General features: G+C 40.2%; 2 protein-coding genes across 2 annotated transcripts; both read right to left on the bottom strand.

Moving 5' to 3' along the window:
* Nucleotides 1-555: 555 nt before the first annotated feature.
* LOC123773418 (hemocyanin subunit) lies at nucleotides 556-6234 on the bottom strand. The gene is made up of 3 exons (XM_045767171.2): nucleotides 6121-6234; nucleotides 2312-3838; nucleotides 556-1162 (listed from the first exon to the last, which is right to left on the bottom strand). Exons 1-3 carry the CDS (start codon nucleotides 6200-6202, stop codon nucleotides 747-749), a joined length of 2025 nt encoding a protein of 674 aa, XP_045623127.2. The 5' UTR covers nucleotides 6203-6234; the 3' UTR covers nucleotides 556-746.
* Nucleotides 6235-11281: 5047 nt separating this feature from the next.
* On the bottom strand, nucleotides 11282-15989 carry LOC123773420 (hemocyanin subunit-like). Its single transcript, XM_045767172.2, has 3 exons — nucleotides 15893-15989; nucleotides 12169-13695; nucleotides 11282-11956 (listed from the first exon to the last, which is right to left on the bottom strand). Exons 1-3 carry the CDS (start codon nucleotides 15972-15974, stop codon nucleotides 11541-11543), a joined length of 2025 nt encoding a protein of 674 aa, XP_045623128.1. The 5' UTR covers nucleotides 15975-15989; the 3' UTR covers nucleotides 11282-11540.
* Between the last annotated feature and the right edge of the window lie 2921 nt (nucleotides 15990-18910).

Genomic DNA, 18910 nt, shown 5'->3' with positions numbered 1-18910 from the left:
TATATATATATATATATATATATATATATATATATATATATATATATATATATATATATATATTGTTAAAATATATATATATATATATATATATATATATATATATATATAACATATATATTGTTAAAAATATTTCATTATTTTCAGTAGTTTGAGTTTCCTTCCCCTTCCCCAATGCCTGCCTGAGTAATACCATGCAGACTGTTGAGCGCGGGCTGTAGTCCTGTTCTACAAACATGGAGGCGGCCTTTAGTATTACTGTCCATCACACTGGAGGTCCAAGTAGATTGACAGAAAAATATTTTTCATTGCTATTTTTGAAAGGCTAATTGACTGTTGATTTTGACGATAAGCTGTTTGAAGTTGAAACATTTGTGGAAGATGAATTCATCGGTAGTTAGACGGTCCAGGTATCAGCAAGACATATGATATCTGATTATCCAAGGTGATAAGGATTGTAAGGAATAAGAGAGTTCTCTACACAGGGATTTGTAGCGTTGCCTACACAATTCGGAGATCTCTACATTGAGCATTGGATAAAAATACTTAACTACAGTTGTTGTACAGAGCTTTATTTTCATGTTTGAAAGAATAACAGTCCATCGAAAATGCAATCATTTATGCACAGATGTGCAAATATGCAATATAAATAGTCAAGGCCTTGTGTGTTAATTGGTGAAACTAAAGAGACAAAGAATTTTCATTGTAATGTAAATTCACTAACATCACTGTTGTTTGGGCAGCAATTACTGATGGGTGATTTTGACTAGGATTTGTTTGAAGTTAGAAAGACTTTGGAAGATGCGTTCATCGTCAACACGACGATCCAGGGGGTAGCCGTGTGGTTGATTGTCCGGATACACTCCTCGGTAGCCATAGTGGTTGAATTTGGTGTTTGTGTGTAGATCATCTACAGCAGCGTCAGCCTTTCCGTCGGTCACAGCCACCACCAGGTCGAACTCCATACCATTAGAATTACCCTTGGGCAGCAGGAACCTGTTGGGCAGTCCAAGGGCACTCTCATACTGACGAAGGTTGAGCTCGCTGCCTGAGGCGAGCGCCTCGTTAGCCTTCTGTATCAGGGTCTGGAAACTGGGCACGTCGGGGACTGTCACTGACGAGTCCTTAGACTTGCGCACGATGTGGTTCACTCCAGCACTCACTGTTGGCAAAAATATAACATGTGATTGGAAGTTCTTCGTTACCTGGTTGTGAAGAAGTTATATACGAGTGTTACAGAAACAATTATAAAAATTAGTAATCTAAGAACTTGATCACTTATCGTTTAAATGATCTACAATTTTAACAGCATGTGTAAAAGCAACTCAAAATTCTGTTCATATTTTTTTTCAGGTATAGAAATAGCATTCACTGGAAAAGAAAAGGCGTATTGTGTGTCAGAGTATGCTCGAACACAGTCGAACAAGACTGTTCAGGGTGTATTTCGCTAACAATGCACAAACTAAAATGCAGATTTGGACATGGCACAAAACGTTTAAAGAGGATCGCTGACTGTGCAGTTCAAAGGGATCTGCAGGACCACTAGTACCAGAAGAGAAAGTCTAGAGGTTCGGGAAACAGTTTTGCGAAGCCCCAGGAAATTTATAAGAAGATGAAGTCTGAGGAAGAAGAGGAAATCATGTTTTTTTCTCTGTCTGGGGCTATGTGAAGGGACTGGTCTATATCCTCCCCTCTTCCTACAAGCCTGGGGAAACTCCAGCAGAGAGTCACTGTCGGACTGGAGACCATTACCCAAGACAGGCTGTTGGGAGGGTGACAGGAGCGGGACTACAGGCGTGGGCCGGGTCACAGGCGTACGCGTATTGGAAACCTGTGAAATCGCTCATAAAAACCTCATGCCTCTGAATTTCTGATTCAGATTTTGATGACTAAGTCTTATTTTCCTGAAACATTTAGCCTTTATACTTTCATTTGCCACTAAGAACTCTAAATGATGACCCGACCAGGATTCGAAACCATGACGTTTAAGATCACCTCCAAACGCTCACATTATGTTGACTACCCAATCAATGATGCGGTATTCATCATTGATGTCTATCAATGGTGCGGTGGTCACGGTACTGTGTACGTTTCTGGGTGATCCTAGACGTCTTGGGCTCGAATCCTCGTCAGGTGATTTAGGGTTTTTAGTGATTTATGGCTTAATTATATATATATATATATATATATATATATATATATATATATATATATATATATATATATATATATATATATATATATATATATATATATATATATATATATATATAAGACAGGCTACAGGAAAACTGAACGAAAGGCCACTTACGTTTGGTCCAGAACCTGTCCAGCTCGATGGCTCTCCAGCGTCCCTCGTCGAATGGGAAGACAATACCATTGTTGTCACGGTGGGGCCAGGCGAAGATGCGCACTGTTGCCAGAACTTCTTCTTCATGATTGTTGGTGACGTCAATATTGAAGGAAAAGTCCTTGTGGTTCAGACGAGACACGACGGTTGATATATCGACGTCTTCTATTCCGGGAGCATCATCCACAGCAGTGAGAAGGCTGTATTCAAAATCTTCAAAGAACGTTTCTAATTTCCCGTCAATGGCAAAGTTGTCAACGGCCACACCACTGAACTCTAATTGTTCCTTAGTATATGGTGCAAAGCTGTCAATATGTTCTCTGAACATGTTATCCATGTATTTGTGGAACCTGAAGAAGCTGGGGTCGCGGGTGGCAGTTTCAAAGTGTTCCAGGACACCTGGGGGAAGGTCATACTTTCCATGAGGGTCTCCCTGGCGACCTATAATTATGTGAGCAAGGTTGTGGATCGAACCGTAATATGCGAAGTTTGGACTGTATTCAGATGCTTCAATGAGATCACCTAGGATTTCAACTCCGCGGCTGTTCTTAATATCTATTTTGGTACCATCCTTGGCAATGACATACCCATGAGCAATGGCATCAAAGATACGGCTCTCAGATAGAACCAAATCGCGAACACGAGTAATGCCCTCCACATCTTCATAGTTCACATTATCTGGACGAGATGGGAAGTTGCCTCCATATTTATAAGTCGTATGAGGAGAAAACCCTTCTTTGAGAGGTTTATCCCAATGAAGCTCGTCCACGGGACTCAAGTAGTTGGAAAGACGCTCTGCGTCGAAGCGGACTGTAAGCTGATGATGTACCCAGAAGAAGTTCTCACCCTTGCGAGCTATGTGGTGACCTTCGTGAGCATCGTTCCACCAAAAGGGGAAGTTCAAATGCCAAGTGACGTGGTGGGTGTTCAGGCCAATGTCTTCACCGAAGTAGGCCACACGCTGCTCTGGGTTCCTTTTGCTGCCAGAATATTCTGACCTGAATTTTCCTGGTGTTTGGGTCATCTTGGCATGGTAGGCTTCCTGGATAATTTCACTGTTAGTGAACAAATGTGGAGTGACTTCATAAGGTGGTGGAAGAACAACGTCATGAGTGAGTGGAGAGTGGGTCACTGCAGCATACAAAGCATACACAAACTCTCCTTCATTAACGTAATGTCGAAAATAAGCAGCATTGCCGACGAATGTGTTCCAGTCCGTGCTGTGTTCCAGGACATCATAGAGCCAAAGGGCTTCTTCACGTTGTCGATTATTGAAGAGGGAGAACCAGTGTTTCTGTTCCAGAAGTCTCCCTTCCTTCAGTTCTTTCACCAGCTTGTGAGCAGCGGCGCCATCGTCACTGTAGTGAGATGTGTCGGCCTCAGGGTCGAAGACCTCCCCGAGCTGCTTCAGGTTGTCATCTTGAACGTCTTCATAAACCTTCCACAGCAGATAATTTATGTCGTGCTGTTTCTGTGCGGTAGATGCTCCTGGGGGAAAAAAATTACATTTTGTTAAATAGAAACCTTCAACATTTAGTCAGCTATAATTTTTCCATTTTTAATGATATTACATGACTTAAACGATGAAGCATTTTTAAATAATTCGCATTATTATTTATTTAATATATGCGAATTAATATATTAATTTTCCCAGACGAACACGATTTCAAGAAGGAGAAATAGTATTGATCTACTTTAGCTCTTCATTTCATCATGTGAAACCCTCTATCGAAAAGTTATAGAATTCTAATATTAGTTGGATATTAATTAAGGATGCCATTAACATCATTGTTACGGTGTCGACACCATCGTCGGAGTGAAGAGTGGCAATTTCAGCGCCATCTATGGATCTGCACTCCAACTCCCCTAGTATTGGGTCCTATGTAGATAACTCGATCTGTTGGTGGTGGCGTGGTATCAGCAAATGGCTCTGGTTTCCGGCCTCATTCAGAATGTGGGGTCGATGATGATGACCTCTGGTGGGTGGCGTATCACGATCAGCGCCATCTAGGTTGTGGCTATAATGCATAATGTCAATTCCCCAGTGAACGAGTGTTGTCCCAGGGTTACCTAGTGTACTGTCCATCTGGCTAAAGCGTTTTTATGTCCACAGGGGTGACATATAGAGGCGATTGAGCTGAGGAGGGAAGTTCACCTTGGGCAGTCCATGAACTCTTAGCTTGGTCTTGAGAGAGGATTAAGTAGCCGCCATCGATTCGAGCAGTGTGTGTGAGCTGCTGATATACGCAGTGTTTTTGAAGATCGACATACCTGGGATTGGCTCCTAAGAGTTAAGGAAAACAGTGATGTGTCTATTTGTGACGTGCTGCTAGGAAGCTGCTAGAGGCTTCTACCAGGGTGTTCGCTACCCCTGTATATAATTGTTTGAGACCCCTGTCAGCGTGTTGCTGAAGCCCTCTGCCAGTGAGTATCTGGAGAGCGAAGGAGGGGTGTAGCCACATCGTGATACGGTGTTGGTGGACTGGCCCATGTAGAAGGTGAACACGCCAGTGTTCGCCAGTGGCAACTGAAAGCTCGACACCCCAGAAGGATTCGAACCCAGACAGCCAGAAGCACTATACACCTTGGCATACCTGGTATCTTAACCACTCGACCACCCTGACCATGCAAAAGTCATTGGTAGCAGAAGCTATATCCCAGACGGCCCTTGGTGGTAAGCTTGGGATGCCCAAGCAAACCACTGAGACTGACCCCTTGGGGCCCACCACATGGTACACTTAATGGGTCTTGAGACTGATCTTCATATTTTTACCCCACAAGTCCTACTTACTCTTGATAACATGTTGGAGGATTTTATTCATGAACAAATTCTGTAGATTTGGTTCAGCGTTGACTTAGGGAGACGATTTCCATGAATAACAAATAAATCACACATAACTTATCTGAACAAAATATTTGTTTCTGTCTACGACGATGAAAACTAAATAATAGTAATAATAATAATAATTTGGAAATTTAGAGCAATGCATGACAATAGAGGAAGCTGACTCATAAACTGAAGCTTTTTTTCTAATCCCGTATTTGGAGTTTATAATTTTTCATAACCTGTTTAATGCCTTTCAATCATGTATTATTTTTTCTCTTAACACGGTTTGATCACTTTATAGTAGCTGAGTTCTTATTATAAGTCGATAATTAACACACATTCTTTATTTACATTCAAAACAATTAGTGCAACTTTGTTGACTCGCATACAAATATTAGGTTACCGAGATCTTATGTGCAGTAATGACAAGTTCACTGTTCTAACACACCTACTTAGTGTAAATTCATTGATTGTTAAATTCCAAGTTTAGTGGTTTCAGTCCAGAATATTGTGATGTTATCGTGCAATAATTATAAGTTTAAGGGTCTTGCACCTACAATTTCTCCCTTCCTTTAATACTCTCATTTAGAGTTTTATTTGTCGATGATATGTATAGCTGTGTAAGTTTGTGCTAATGACAAATGTTTATAAATATAAGATTCTGTGCCAGAGTTAGGATGTTCCTGCCCCATTCTGACGCTTTTCAACACTCATGCTATTATTGGCTATTATTATTATAACATTGGCTGGGTATTGTAACCATTATTGCCATATGACGACATGTGAATCTTTCGTAATTCAAATAATGTCTTTCGACCCATCTGTGGAATATTGTCATTGGCAAGTAAATATATTCGCCGTCATACAAAACAATGCATGTCCATATGGACTATAGAGCTACGAGGGGACTGACAGACACTGTTGCTGGCTGGGGTATACTCACCACCTGCACCGTCGTTCTGGAAGCCCAGGTAGGGCCAGGCGGCGACAGCGGCCACGAGAGTACACAGCACCAGGGCCTTCATGGTGGAGATGGCTGATCATCTGTACAATCACCTTCTTTATATCCTCCGGTCTCCTGGTGACCTTCAGACTCGTCACCAGATACTTCCCACTCAGCTGTTGACCTCCAGCTTGCAATCAGATAAACGTTCATAACAGTTATCTTAATGTAATCACTCCTACTACAAGAATAGATACATATCTTTCCAGAATCACAAGTGCTAGGGAAACCACAAGCATTTTCAAAGATTACAAGGAGTAAGAAATTTATAGAGCCAAACTATAGGAGATTTGTGTATGGAAGGGTTATGCTTGGATAAACATCTTAAGGCAAAGTTCTGAGGGAAAGCACTTATCAGTTCTATTTGTATTCGTATATTCGATGTTGCCCTGATGCCATAATGTGCGGAGGTATGCGGCTGTGTACGGGTTTCTCTCACACCTTTCCCCCTCCCTCCACACACCCATTCTGTCCCATTCTCCACCTTTCTCATCACTCTTTCCCTATCCCCTGAGTCTTCCCATTTCCTCCCTCCTCTAAAACTTACTCCCCTCTCCTCTCCTGCCCCTCTACCCCCAACCTTCTCTGCCTTTCTCCCCTCACCCTTTTCTCAAACTTCTCACTCCTCTCTTGACCTATATCCTTCCCCCCTCTCTCACTTCTCCCCCCTCTCCCTCATTCTATCTATTTTCAATTTCCCCTTCGCCATCTCTCTTCTAAATCCCCCTTTTCGTTCTCTTTCTGTCTCTCCCTATCTCTGTCTGTACCTGTGTCTGCCTCTGTGTGCTGTTGTCTGTCTCTGTTCCTGACTCTATATTTGACTGAATGTAAGTCTCTGCTTGTATTTTATTTTCTCATTCTATTCGTCTAATTCTGTCTATCTGTCTGACTGTTTTTTCTCTGAATATTTCTCTCTGTCCCTCTCTCACTCCCTCTTATCAAAGTAATATAATAGTGTACCATTGGCGTGTGGGTGGCCAACTGTGGGAGAAGCCTTTGTGTGAAACATTTTAAAAAATATTTATGAGTTACCCGTTTACTTTTATAAAGGTAGAGGCGAGGGGGGGGGAGTTGTGGGAAAACGTTTTAAGCTGATGGATTGTCTGTTTTATGCTAGTACAGCCGAAGTATGAATAACAAAAAATTTTAATAAATTTTTCTGAGATCATTGAATAATAGTATGGATATAACTATTATAAAAAATTGTCTTAAAATCTTTGTTTTCAGAATATTTCACCACGTGTAGTCGGTGGGGAGTGCCGAAAGTTGTTGTAGGGGGTTAGAATGCGACCCTGACACGTGGTTCCTTCTCGAATTCTGGCAACCCTGACGAACCTGTGTCTGTACCGTGCCCCAAACCATTCCCCCTGCAAAGCTGGAGGAGGCTAGCCCCATCTGTGTCTGACCTGCAACCATCCGTAGACTGACAGACATTCTCTCCTATAAAGTTAAGAAACTTTCCTTATTAAGACTACTCATAGCCCAGTCAGTAGAGCTTCAGTCTCACACACGTGGGGTCCACGGTTCGAGACCCATACAGCCCAGGTGAATGGAATTCTCTCCTATAGATATAGATGATAAGTTTTTCATTATGTGTACTATTCGGTTAAAAAAAAAAGTATTTTGCCTTGTTTGACTGGAAACATTGTACCTGGATGGGTTTCTGGCAGTTCTTCTACTTCCCTAGCCCGGCCTGAGACCAGGCCTGACTTGTGAGAGCTTGGTCCAACAAGGTCTTGGAGCGGTCCGCAGGCCCACATATCCACCACAGCCCGGTTGGTCAGGCACTTCTTGAAGAAAATTGGTCATAAATTTTAGACATTGTTACGAGTGATATGCGGGTCATATGAGGGGACCAACATTGTCATGCCCTCTCAGTGATCTTATATAATTGTACTAAATTGATTCTCATTCCTCTCCTTTGAAGAATGAATAAAATTTAATCCTTTTAACGAGCTTCGTCTGAGTTATGACTAACTACCGTCAGCAGTTTTCCTGCTCGACGCTGAGCATCGTCTAATATGGCATGATATCTCTAATAAGGCTCGTAAGATCTCTCAATGAAATTAAATTCTGCTGTTGCTTTACCGCCTCTTTGCGCTACTTAGTTGACTTCAGACCATCTTCAACTCTACTTTCATCAACTTAGTGTTGTTCATGCAGTTTCTTGCTTCAAAATTTGTTTCCAATACATGTATTGCTTCTCATTTTTAAATATTAACATTAATACACAAAGAACTAGCACTAACGGGATTTATACATCAATGAGAAAATCAATGTATAGCCAAAGTATGACTGTTCACGCCCTAACCAATTGATTAATTTATTGCGAAAATCAGTTCCAATGTTTTTTTTAATTAAATTAATCTGCTATGCGTCAAACCAATTTACAAATGTTTCTAGGTTTGTTTCCTATCTCTGTCGCTCTATCAGTGTTGTAACTTTTCTTATTTGTTGTTATCTACAAGTTTAGATATTGTGCTGTATTATCCATTAACGATAACATTAACTTACTTAAAAAAAACTGGTCCCGAAACCGACCCTGTGGCGCTTCCCAGTGTCACGTCTGGTGGACCTGTTGTATTTTCCTTTAGAACGACACCAGTTTTCCAATCAATTTATTACACGACCATGTAAAGTTTTGAAAGTTTTCTTTGGTGAGGAACTTTATCAAACTCTCGCTGAAAATCCAGAAACATGTCTTCAGTATCTGTCTTCTGCCTTGCTTTCGTTGAACATATTAAAAATATGAATGAAATCAAGACTAATTGTCAGTCACGATCGCTCTTAACTATGCTAAGAATCCCCAATTAGATTATCAGTGTAACTATTATGTTATTATTTCCATACTTTTCCCAGTTGTCAACGTCAAGCTGATGGTTGATAACTCAGCACGTTCTCTCCATTCCACTCCATAAATAACTGGACTGTTTTAGACCTAACCTATAATGTAAAAAAAAAAAACCGCAAATTTGACTGTGGTTTCGCTTGCGTAAAAGAAACTGTAGTGCGTTGAGTAAGAGGACAGGTGGATGTTCTCTTTCAGGCTTCTACATGGAGAAGCCATATGAGGCTTCTACTGGGAGAAGCCATATGAGGCTTCTACTGGGAGAAGCCATATGAGGCTTCTACATGGAGAATCCATATGAGGCTTCTACTGAGAGAAGTCATATGAGGCCTCTACTGGGAGAAGCCATATGAGGCTTCTACTGGGAGAATCCATATGAGGCTTCTACTGGGATAATCCATATGAGGCTTCTACTAGGAGAATCCATATGAGGCTTCTACTGAGAGAATCCATATGAGGCTTCTACTGGGAGAAGCCATATGAGGCTTCCACTGGGAGAAGCCATATGAGGCTTCTACTGTGAGAAGCCATATGAGGCTTCTACTGTGAGAAGCCATATGAGGCTTCTACTGGGAGAAGCCATATGAGGCTTCTACTGTGAGAAGCCATATGAGGCTTCTACTGGGAGAATCCATATGAGGCTTCTACTGTGAGAAGCCATATGAGGCTTCTACTGGGGGAATCCATATGATTCTTCTACTGAGAGAAGCCATATGAGGCTTCTACTGGGAGAAGCCATATGAGGCTTCTACTGGGAGAAACCATATGAGGCTTCTACTGGGAGAAGCCATATGAGGCTTCTACTGGGAGAAGCCATATGAGGCTTCTACATGGAGAAGCCATATGAGGCTTCTACAGGAAGAAGGTCTATGAGACTTATAAAGGGAGAAGCCTGACTATCCAGGTTATGTATCTTGTGACATTTGCCAGTCTTCACTTTTGTGGAACTGTTCCTGTCTCGATTGGCCTGTTCAAAGTATTGGTCAAAGGTTTCTCAGTTCTCAATTTAAAACATTCTTGACAATTCCTAGAGAAATATGAGACTCCGCTGCTTCATCTGCTATTGGTTAATTTTGCCCTAAGTTCTGTTCAAAAACTATAACAGTGGACAAACTAATACTACTTCCTACTACCACGCGTTAGTAGCGTGGTAGTAGGAAGAGGGATGGTATTTAAGGTTTTCACTGTAATTACTGAAGAAAATCATTTAATATCTTTACCTCATCTTTTTCACTATAAACTGTCTCCATTTGATGCTGATATTGAATCAACAGCAACCGCTGAGTGGAAACTCTTCTCTTTCTCACGTAACTACATAATTTGTAATGGCTTGCTGTTGTTGATTTAGGGGTGACGACGATCGTGGGATCGAATGCGCCCCGGCGTACCCAGTAAGGGTTAATCGCGAAGCCCGGAGAGGTGAAACGCCAAGCCCAATCGTGAAACGAGTGACGCCAATCACTGGAAAATAATATGCCATGTGGCAAAGAAACGCAGACAGGCAGATGATTGGGGAGCCCCAGGAGTCCTTCAGGGTGACAAGCACCGGCCCCGCCCCACACAGTGAACACTAGGTAACAAAACCAAAACTCGGCCCCAACTAAAACGCAAAAGTCATCCAGTGTCCTCCGGCAGAGCAGAAGCCAGCCGCCCACCACGGCTGAGGGTCCGCCAAGACCCGCCAACCAACCTCTCGGCCAAGCCGGCCCCTCGAAAACCGTCACCCCGCCGGGAGAACCAGCCAGTTCACGTAAAAAACAAGATCTATCAACAATCCGGTGACCCAAGGCGATATATGCGCCAGGCGTTGTAAAACCGGACCGTTGAATTGGGATGCCAAACGGCAGTAGCAAAGCTAAAGCTGTAGTCCTCGATCACGGACGGTCTACATGATACGTGGACAATAATTGTTAACTCTTGGAAGCTTTATAAGATATCTGTATAAAGGAATATCTACGTTGGTAAGGCTTATGAGATCTCTAAATAAAAGCATTGTCTGCGTTGGTAAGGCTTATGAGATCTCTATATTCAAGTATTGTCAACGTTGGTAAGGTTTTATGAGATCTCTATATACAAGGATTTCCAACATTTGCAACATTTAAGATATCTATAAACTTGGACATTCAACATTAACAAGACTTATGAATCATCCACACTTACAAATTGGGAACGTTTGTAACAAGTTATGTTGGCTTTCTACATTTGGATGTAGAGATCGACAAATATAATTGGAGGAATGAATTAAAATTCTAGTTAGTGCATAAAGTTTTAATTCCTGTGTGAGTTGGAAGAGATGTTATTCTTTCAAAAGTAAAATAATTTAGACAAAAATGTGTATATACAAAATACATATTTATATTATTATTTATATAGAATTATATTATTATATATTATTTTTATTATAATCCTTGAAATAAATTCAAGGATTTTTGTGTTTATTGTTGTAACTTGAGACAAAAGAATGTTCATTGTTGCCTAAATTTACTGAATATTATTGTTGGTTATGAAGTCATTAGTTGTTGATGACTTTGACGAGGATTTGTTTGAAGTTAGAAAGACTTTGGAATATGCGTTCATCGTCAACACGACGGTCCAGGGGGTAGCCGTGTGGTCGGTGGTCGGGATACACTCCTCGGTAGCCATAGTGGTTGAATTTGGTGTTTGTGTGTAGATCATCTACAGCAGCGTCAGCCTTGCCGTCGGTCACAGCCACCACCAGGTCGAACTCCAAACCATTAGAATTACCCTTGGGCAGCAGGAACCTGTTGGGCAGTCCAAGGGCACTCTCATACTGTTGAAGGTTGAGCTCGCTGCCTGAGGCGAGCGCCTCGTTAGCCTTCTGTATCAGGGTCTGGAAACTGGGCACGTCGGGGACTGTCACTGACGAGTCCTTAGACTTGCGCACGATGTGGTTCACTCCAGCACTCACTGTTGGCAAAATGTAACATGTAATTGAAAGTTCTTCATTAACTGGTTGTAATATATAAATATCTGTAACAAATGTATTATATATTAGCATGGTTATTGGTATTAGAACATTGCCCAAAAATTAATTACTTTAAGTTACATTTTTACAATTTATTTTTCATTTTAATTCATACCATTATATAGAAGAGAAACCCAAACGAAAGGCTACTTACGTTTGGTCCAGAACCTGTCCAGCTCAATGGCTCTCCAGCGTCCCTCGTTGAATGGGAAGACAATACCATTGTTGTCACGGTGGGGCCAGGCGAAGATGCGCACTGTTGCCAACACTTCTTCTTCATGATTGTTGGTGACGTCAATTTTGAAGGAGAAGTCCCTGTGGTTCAGACGTGACACAGTTGTTGAGATTTCGACGTCTTCAATTTCGGGGGTGTCATCCACAGCATTGACGAGGCTGTATTCAAAATCTTCAAAGTAAGTTTCAAATTTTCCGTCAATTGCAAAAGCGTCAACAGACACACCGCTGAACTCCAACTCATCATGAGTGTATGGCGTAAGGCTGTCCTTATGTTCCCTGAATATATTATCCATATACTTATGAAGTCTGAAGAAGCTGGGGTCGCGGGTGGCAGTTTCAAAGTGTTCCAGGACACCTGGGGGAAGGTCGTACTTTCCTTGAGGGTCTCCCTGGCGACCAAGCATAACGTGAGCTGTGTTGTGGAGGGAGCCGTAGTACGCAACGTTAGGACTGTAGGTAGACGACTCAATAACATCACCCAAAACGTCAATGCCATGCGAGTTATTGATATCGATGGTGGAACCATCATTGGCAGTGACAAAGCCATGGGCAATGGCGTCACGAATACGGTTCTCAAGTATAAGCATGTCGCGAACATGAGCAACGCCCTCCACATCCTGATATTCCACATTATCTGGACGAGAGGGGAAGTAGCCACCATACTTGTATGTTGTATGAGGAGCAAATCCTTCCTTGATGGTTTTTTCCCAATGAAGTTCTTCCACGGGACTCAAGAAGTTGGAAAGACGTTCAGCGTCGAAGCGGACTGTGAGCTGATGATGTACCCAGAAGAAGTTTTCGCCCTTGCGGTCCAGATGGTGACCTTCATGAGCATCGTCCCACCAGAATGGGAACTCCAAATGCCAAGTGACGTGGTGGGTGTTCAGGCCAATGTCTTCCCCGAAGTAGGCCACACGCTGCTCTGGGTTCCTTTTGCTGCCAGAATATGTTGACTCGAATTTACCTGGTGTCTGTGTCATCTTGGCACGGTACGCTTGCAGGATAATTTCACTGTTAGTGAACAAGTGTGGAGTGACCTCGTAAAGAGGTGGAAGCACTACGTTATGAGTGAGCGCTGAGTGAATCACTGCTGCATATAGAGCATAAACGAATTCTCCTTCATTAACGTAACGTCTAAAATAAGCAGCATTGCCGACGAATGTGTTCCAGTCCGAGCTGTGTTCCAGGACATCATAGAGCAAAAGGGCTTCTTCACGTTGTCGAGTATTGAAGAGGGAGAACCAGTGTTTCTGCTCTAGAAGTCTCCCGTCCTTCAGTTCCTTCACCAGCTTGTGGGCAGCGGCGCCATTGTCACTATAGTGAGATGTGTCGGCCTCAGGGTCGAAGGTCTCCCCGAGCTGCTTCAGGGTTTCATCTTGAACGTCTTCATAGATCTTCCACAGCAGATAATTTACGTCGTGCTGTTTCTTCGCGGTAGAAGCTCCTGAAAAGAAAAATATTTCAGTGTTCTTTACAAATTAGAGACCGATACAACGAAATGAAACAAAATGCTCTATTTTCTCGAGTTTAATGCTAATAACACAATTAAATACCTAAAAATTTAAAATTGTCAACGGTTTCCATGTCTTCATATCAAACTGTTTCATGAAAGAAGTTATGTATTAATTTTTGAGAATACATTAATTTCGAGAATTGGAATTTTATAATAAGTAATAGAGGTTTTTATGACGTTAGCCCTTATACATTAGACTGTTTGCCAAATGAACGTCCTCATTTATTACTATCAATCTCACAAGGAATACCTGCATACTAAATACAAGAAAAATGAAATTATAAAAACACAAGTTTGTAAAATTGTGACAAACAGAATAATTAGGGTAAGCACGTGATGTCCCCATATTTTGGGTAACAAAAGATATAATTACTGGTGTAAAAGTTTTCGTCTTTAACCAAAGCACCGGCTTGGTGCTTTCTTTTGATAATTTTTTACTTTTGTTACAGCAAAACAGATTTTGTTCACAGTTTTAATATTGTGACAGATATGACTTTAATGTATATCCATAGTAAGTGACGTATTAGAGTAGATAAATATAGCTCGCATTTCCGTCTTCTGTTATGTTATCAGGAGTAATTTATCTAACGAGTTAATCCTTTAACCTAAAAAAGTCAATAACATAATCGTTTGGAATCATGTCGCTCGTTCTTCGAACTAATTCATGAGTCTATGATAATCGAATTAAAAGTACTGACTCTTAATACTTTTCCAACTACTTTGTAACTAAAAATCCATATGACTGGCTGAAGGTTGAACAACTAACATTAACCATTCAAAATATTCTGTAATTCACTTAACTCTAAAACATTTATTGAAGATTTTCAGTTTTAGCTTTGCACAGCGCATATTATTTGACGTTTATCAACATTGAGATTAATTGTCAATTGATGAGATAATTTTATTTACACAAGTATATTGCAATACCTGAAATATTACAAGATTTAGAAACCTAGTGACTTTCCTCCCTCGATTCACTGGCAGGAATTTTCATACTGTGCAATATAACCTACTTTCAGTGTAGTTTACCTGTATCAAGACCCGAACGTATCCCAGTAGTGCTGGAGGCACACTTCATGTAAGGTTAATGATTACATTGACCAATAAAGACCAACTCACCGTCTGTTTCCAGATAATTATTCCAGCCCTAACCTGCGCCTCTCCCTCTCGCGAAGAACCTCACTAAAATCCTTCTTTAAAGCTTATTGTGCCATGAAAGCTTAGTGTACCATACATACCGCTAAAGCTTAGTGTATATATGTACCACGAATGTTTTGTGTATCATGTTACCACGGAAGCTTTGTGTATCACAAAAGCTTCGTGTACCATGTGTACCGCCAAAGCTTCGTGCACAATATGTTCGGTTTACCTGTGTAAGTCCACAAGAAACACGATACATATAAATTTTTGTTTGATTTTATCAGTGGCAACTCGTCCAGGTACTTATTTTTTTGTCCAGAAAATCACATGTCCATTTGCTGCTTGTGACAGTTAACTGAGATGTTTGTGTCAAATTCACAATCCAAATCAACATTATAGACAAGGTCAATGTTTTTCCTAGTAAAGATATTTGGATTTTAATTGAGTTAATGGCCTCGAAGATAACCGTTGCACAGTTCATCACTCTTGAACACGTGCAGCTACAAGAACGCAAAATACATTATTGCTGTGTCGAGAATAGAACTAATCTCTGAGGTTTTGGGCTATTGCTTGAGAATTTCTTAGTGTTTTAATGCAAGTTTCTTATTATGACCAAAAATAAAGTAACATGCACTTTTTGTTAAAAAAAATCATAATAATACTAAAATACAACTGTATTATTGAGCTGCATACTTAGTAACGATTCTTATTGCATTAAACACAGCTACGTTAAGTTTATAAATTAAAAAAACAACGGCTTTACCTTACCTAACTAAATCCAATGTCATGTAACCTATTCTAGCGCATCCTAGCTTAATAGTGTGCATTAGTCTAGCGGGAAACTAAATGAAAGATAGTTGTGAAGTCTCGGTGACTGGTTCTGGTAATGAAAGATGGTTGTGAAGTCTCGGTGACTGGTTCTGGTAATGAAAGATGGTTGTGACGGCTCTGTGAATGGTTCTGGTATAACACTGACTGGTATACTCACCGCCGGCATCGTCGCTCTGATAGCCAAAGTTGGGCCAGGCGGCGGCAGCTGCCACGAGAGCACAGAGCACCAGGACCTTCATGGTGGAGATGGCCGAGTGAAGGAGAGTCGCCCGCTTTATACCCCGGCCTCCAGATGACCTCCAGACTCGCCCTCTGATAACAATGCAGTTGCTCCATAACACTGCCAGTCATCAATACCAGCATATTTCCCGTAAATTATAGTACTTATAGTAGCTATATGGTCGAAAGTATAAATATGTAGTAACGGACGACCAGTAGACCACTTTCTCTACTATTAATTATAAAAAGAAAAATTTTACCTAAAAGGAAACTTAAATATTCTTAGGACTAGTATAACACATGCATGTACTATATTAAACCTAAGATACCGTGTATTAGTCCAAGGAATGTTAGGGGAGGTTACGTTGCAGTTCAAAAAGTTTTCAGTTTTTCAAATTCAATGTGAACTTTCTGGTGGACCATCACTACATACTGATACTTTCGACCAAACATAAAATAATTACTATCATTTCAGGGGCATAGTATGCAATCAATACATATTCCAATCAAAATCAAATATAAATCTATTCTTATGTTCATACATACATACATTCAAAACTTCAACTGAAGTAGACATGTGAAATTACCTTACATATATATATATATATATATATATATATATATATATATATATATATATATATATATATATATATATATACATATATATATATATATATATATATATATATATACATATATACATACATATATATATTACTATATTTTGGTACCAGTCTTTGTTGTAAACATGTGTTGTTGAATATGACCGAAAAAGTAAGATTAATAATTCTGCTGCCCTACTATACCTGCTGCCAGTATACACCAATATATATTATTAAATATGACCGAAAAAGTAAGATTAATAATTCTAACACGAATTTTCTCGATCTTACGTACGTTTCTTTTCACTGTTGGTGGTAATTCAAAAATCAATTCTCCAAAATTCATTTTTATTTCTAGTCTGACGCGACACTTGAGCACGTTTCGTAAAACTTATTACATTTTCAAAGACTTTAGCTTACACATACACAACTGAATAGAACTTACACATCTTCGATTTGTTTATATCTACATTTGAGTGAGGTGGATGGGGTGAGGTGGTATTAATAGGGTATTAAATTCCTAAACACAAGACAGAACACGAAACAATGGGTATTGAATGGAAGTGATTTGTAGAAAGCCTATTGGTCCATATTTCTTGATGCTTCTATATTGGAGCGGAGTCTTGAGGTGGGTAGAATATAGTTGTGCATTAATTGGCTGTTGATTGCTGGTGTTGACTTCTTGATGTGTAGTGCCTCGCAAACGTCAAGCCGCCTGCTATCGCTGTATCTATCGATGATTTCTGTGTTGTTTACTAGGATTTCTCTGGCGATGGTTTGGTTGTGGGAAGAGATTATATGTTCCTTAATGGAGCCCTGTTGCTTATGCATCGTTAAACGCCTAGAAAGAGATGTTGTTGTCTTGCCTATATACTGTTTTTTTTTTGGAGCTTACAGTCCCCAAGTGGGCATTTGAAGGCATAGACGACGTTAGTCTCTTTTAAAGCGTTCTGCTTTGTGTCTCCAGACACAAAGACACCTCAAGACTCCGCTCCAATATAGAAGCATCAAGAAATATGGACCAATAGGCTTTCTACAATCACTTCCATTCAATACCCATTGTTTCGTGTTCTGTCTTGTGTTTAGGAATTTAATACCCTATTAATACCACCTCACCCCATCCACCTCACTCCAATGTAGATATAAACAAATCGAAGATGTGTAAGTTCTATTCAGTTGTGTATGTGTAAGCTAAAGTCTTTGAAAATGTAATAAGTTTTACGAAACGCGCTCAAGTGTCGCGTCAGACTAGAAATAAAAATGAGTTTTGGAGAATTGATTTTTGAATTACCACCAACATTGAAAAGAAACGTACGAAAGATCGAGAAAATTCGTGTTAGAATTATTAATCTTACTTTTTCGGTCATATTTAATAATATATGTCTACAGGAAAGACTGCTACCAAAATATACTAATATATATATATATATATATATATATATATATATATGGGCTTATAGCATGGACACGAGTTCACCCACATTAACAGTGGCTTGATGAAAAACGTATAGTAACCCCTCACTTATCTGGTGCCCTTGGGAAGTGGGGATATTTGAGGTGTATATATACCTCGAAATCTCTACTTCTGTTAAGGGTCTGATGGTGTAGTGGGTTAAGGCGTACTAGTTATGGCAGCTACTGGAAGGTAGTTGTACTTTCTCTTGGTTCGAGGTCCACTGGTGGGTGTTGTCCAAAGATTATATATATATATATATATATATATATATATATATATATATATATATATATATATATATATATATATATATATATATATATATATATATATATATATAATATAGAAGGAAGTACCACCTCTAGCTGGAAGAAGGGGGACCCATAGCCTCGGAGGAAACCGCGCATAACGCATTAGAGGGAATGTTTAGATCCCCTCCAATACAGTTTCTGTGTGCTTTTCTCCTACCACCCCCTTCCTTTTTTATTTTTTGCGCTTTATTATGCATTTGATGGTTACAAGATATACATGGGTTGATACAAAAATAATAATGCAAAAAGGTGCTTAAAGGTTATGGATCTCTTGAAAAACACAACAGTGGGAAACATTGATGAATGTCACAGACGGGTCCGATCATTGTTGCAAGTCAAACACTTCTTCGAATTCCTCTGAAGTTGGACTAGTGCCCAAGACGCAACAGGCATTTCCCCTCTGAATCGCAACACTGAGGCGCTGGAACAAGAAACTCTTTGCTCTCTGGTCTTTTGTAGCGCTGATCAATTTGTCCCCCAATTCCTTCAGGAACTTCAATGCGCATTTTCCCCACGAACCGAGGGTCTCCGAGCCGATCGGAACAAAGCTGTAGCAGTGTGCTAGACCTCTGTATTTAATAATT

Source organism: Procambarus clarkii, chromosome 89 (assembly GCF_040958095.1).
Source record: "Procambarus clarkii isolate CNS0578487 chromosome 89, FALCON_Pclarkii_2.0, whole genome shotgun sequence".
NCBI lineage: Eukaryota > Metazoa > Arthropoda > Malacostraca > Decapoda > Cambaridae > Procambarus > Procambarus clarkii.
Note: the sequence above shows the minus strand (reverse complement) of the source record. Positions and strands in the feature narration are given on the sequence as shown.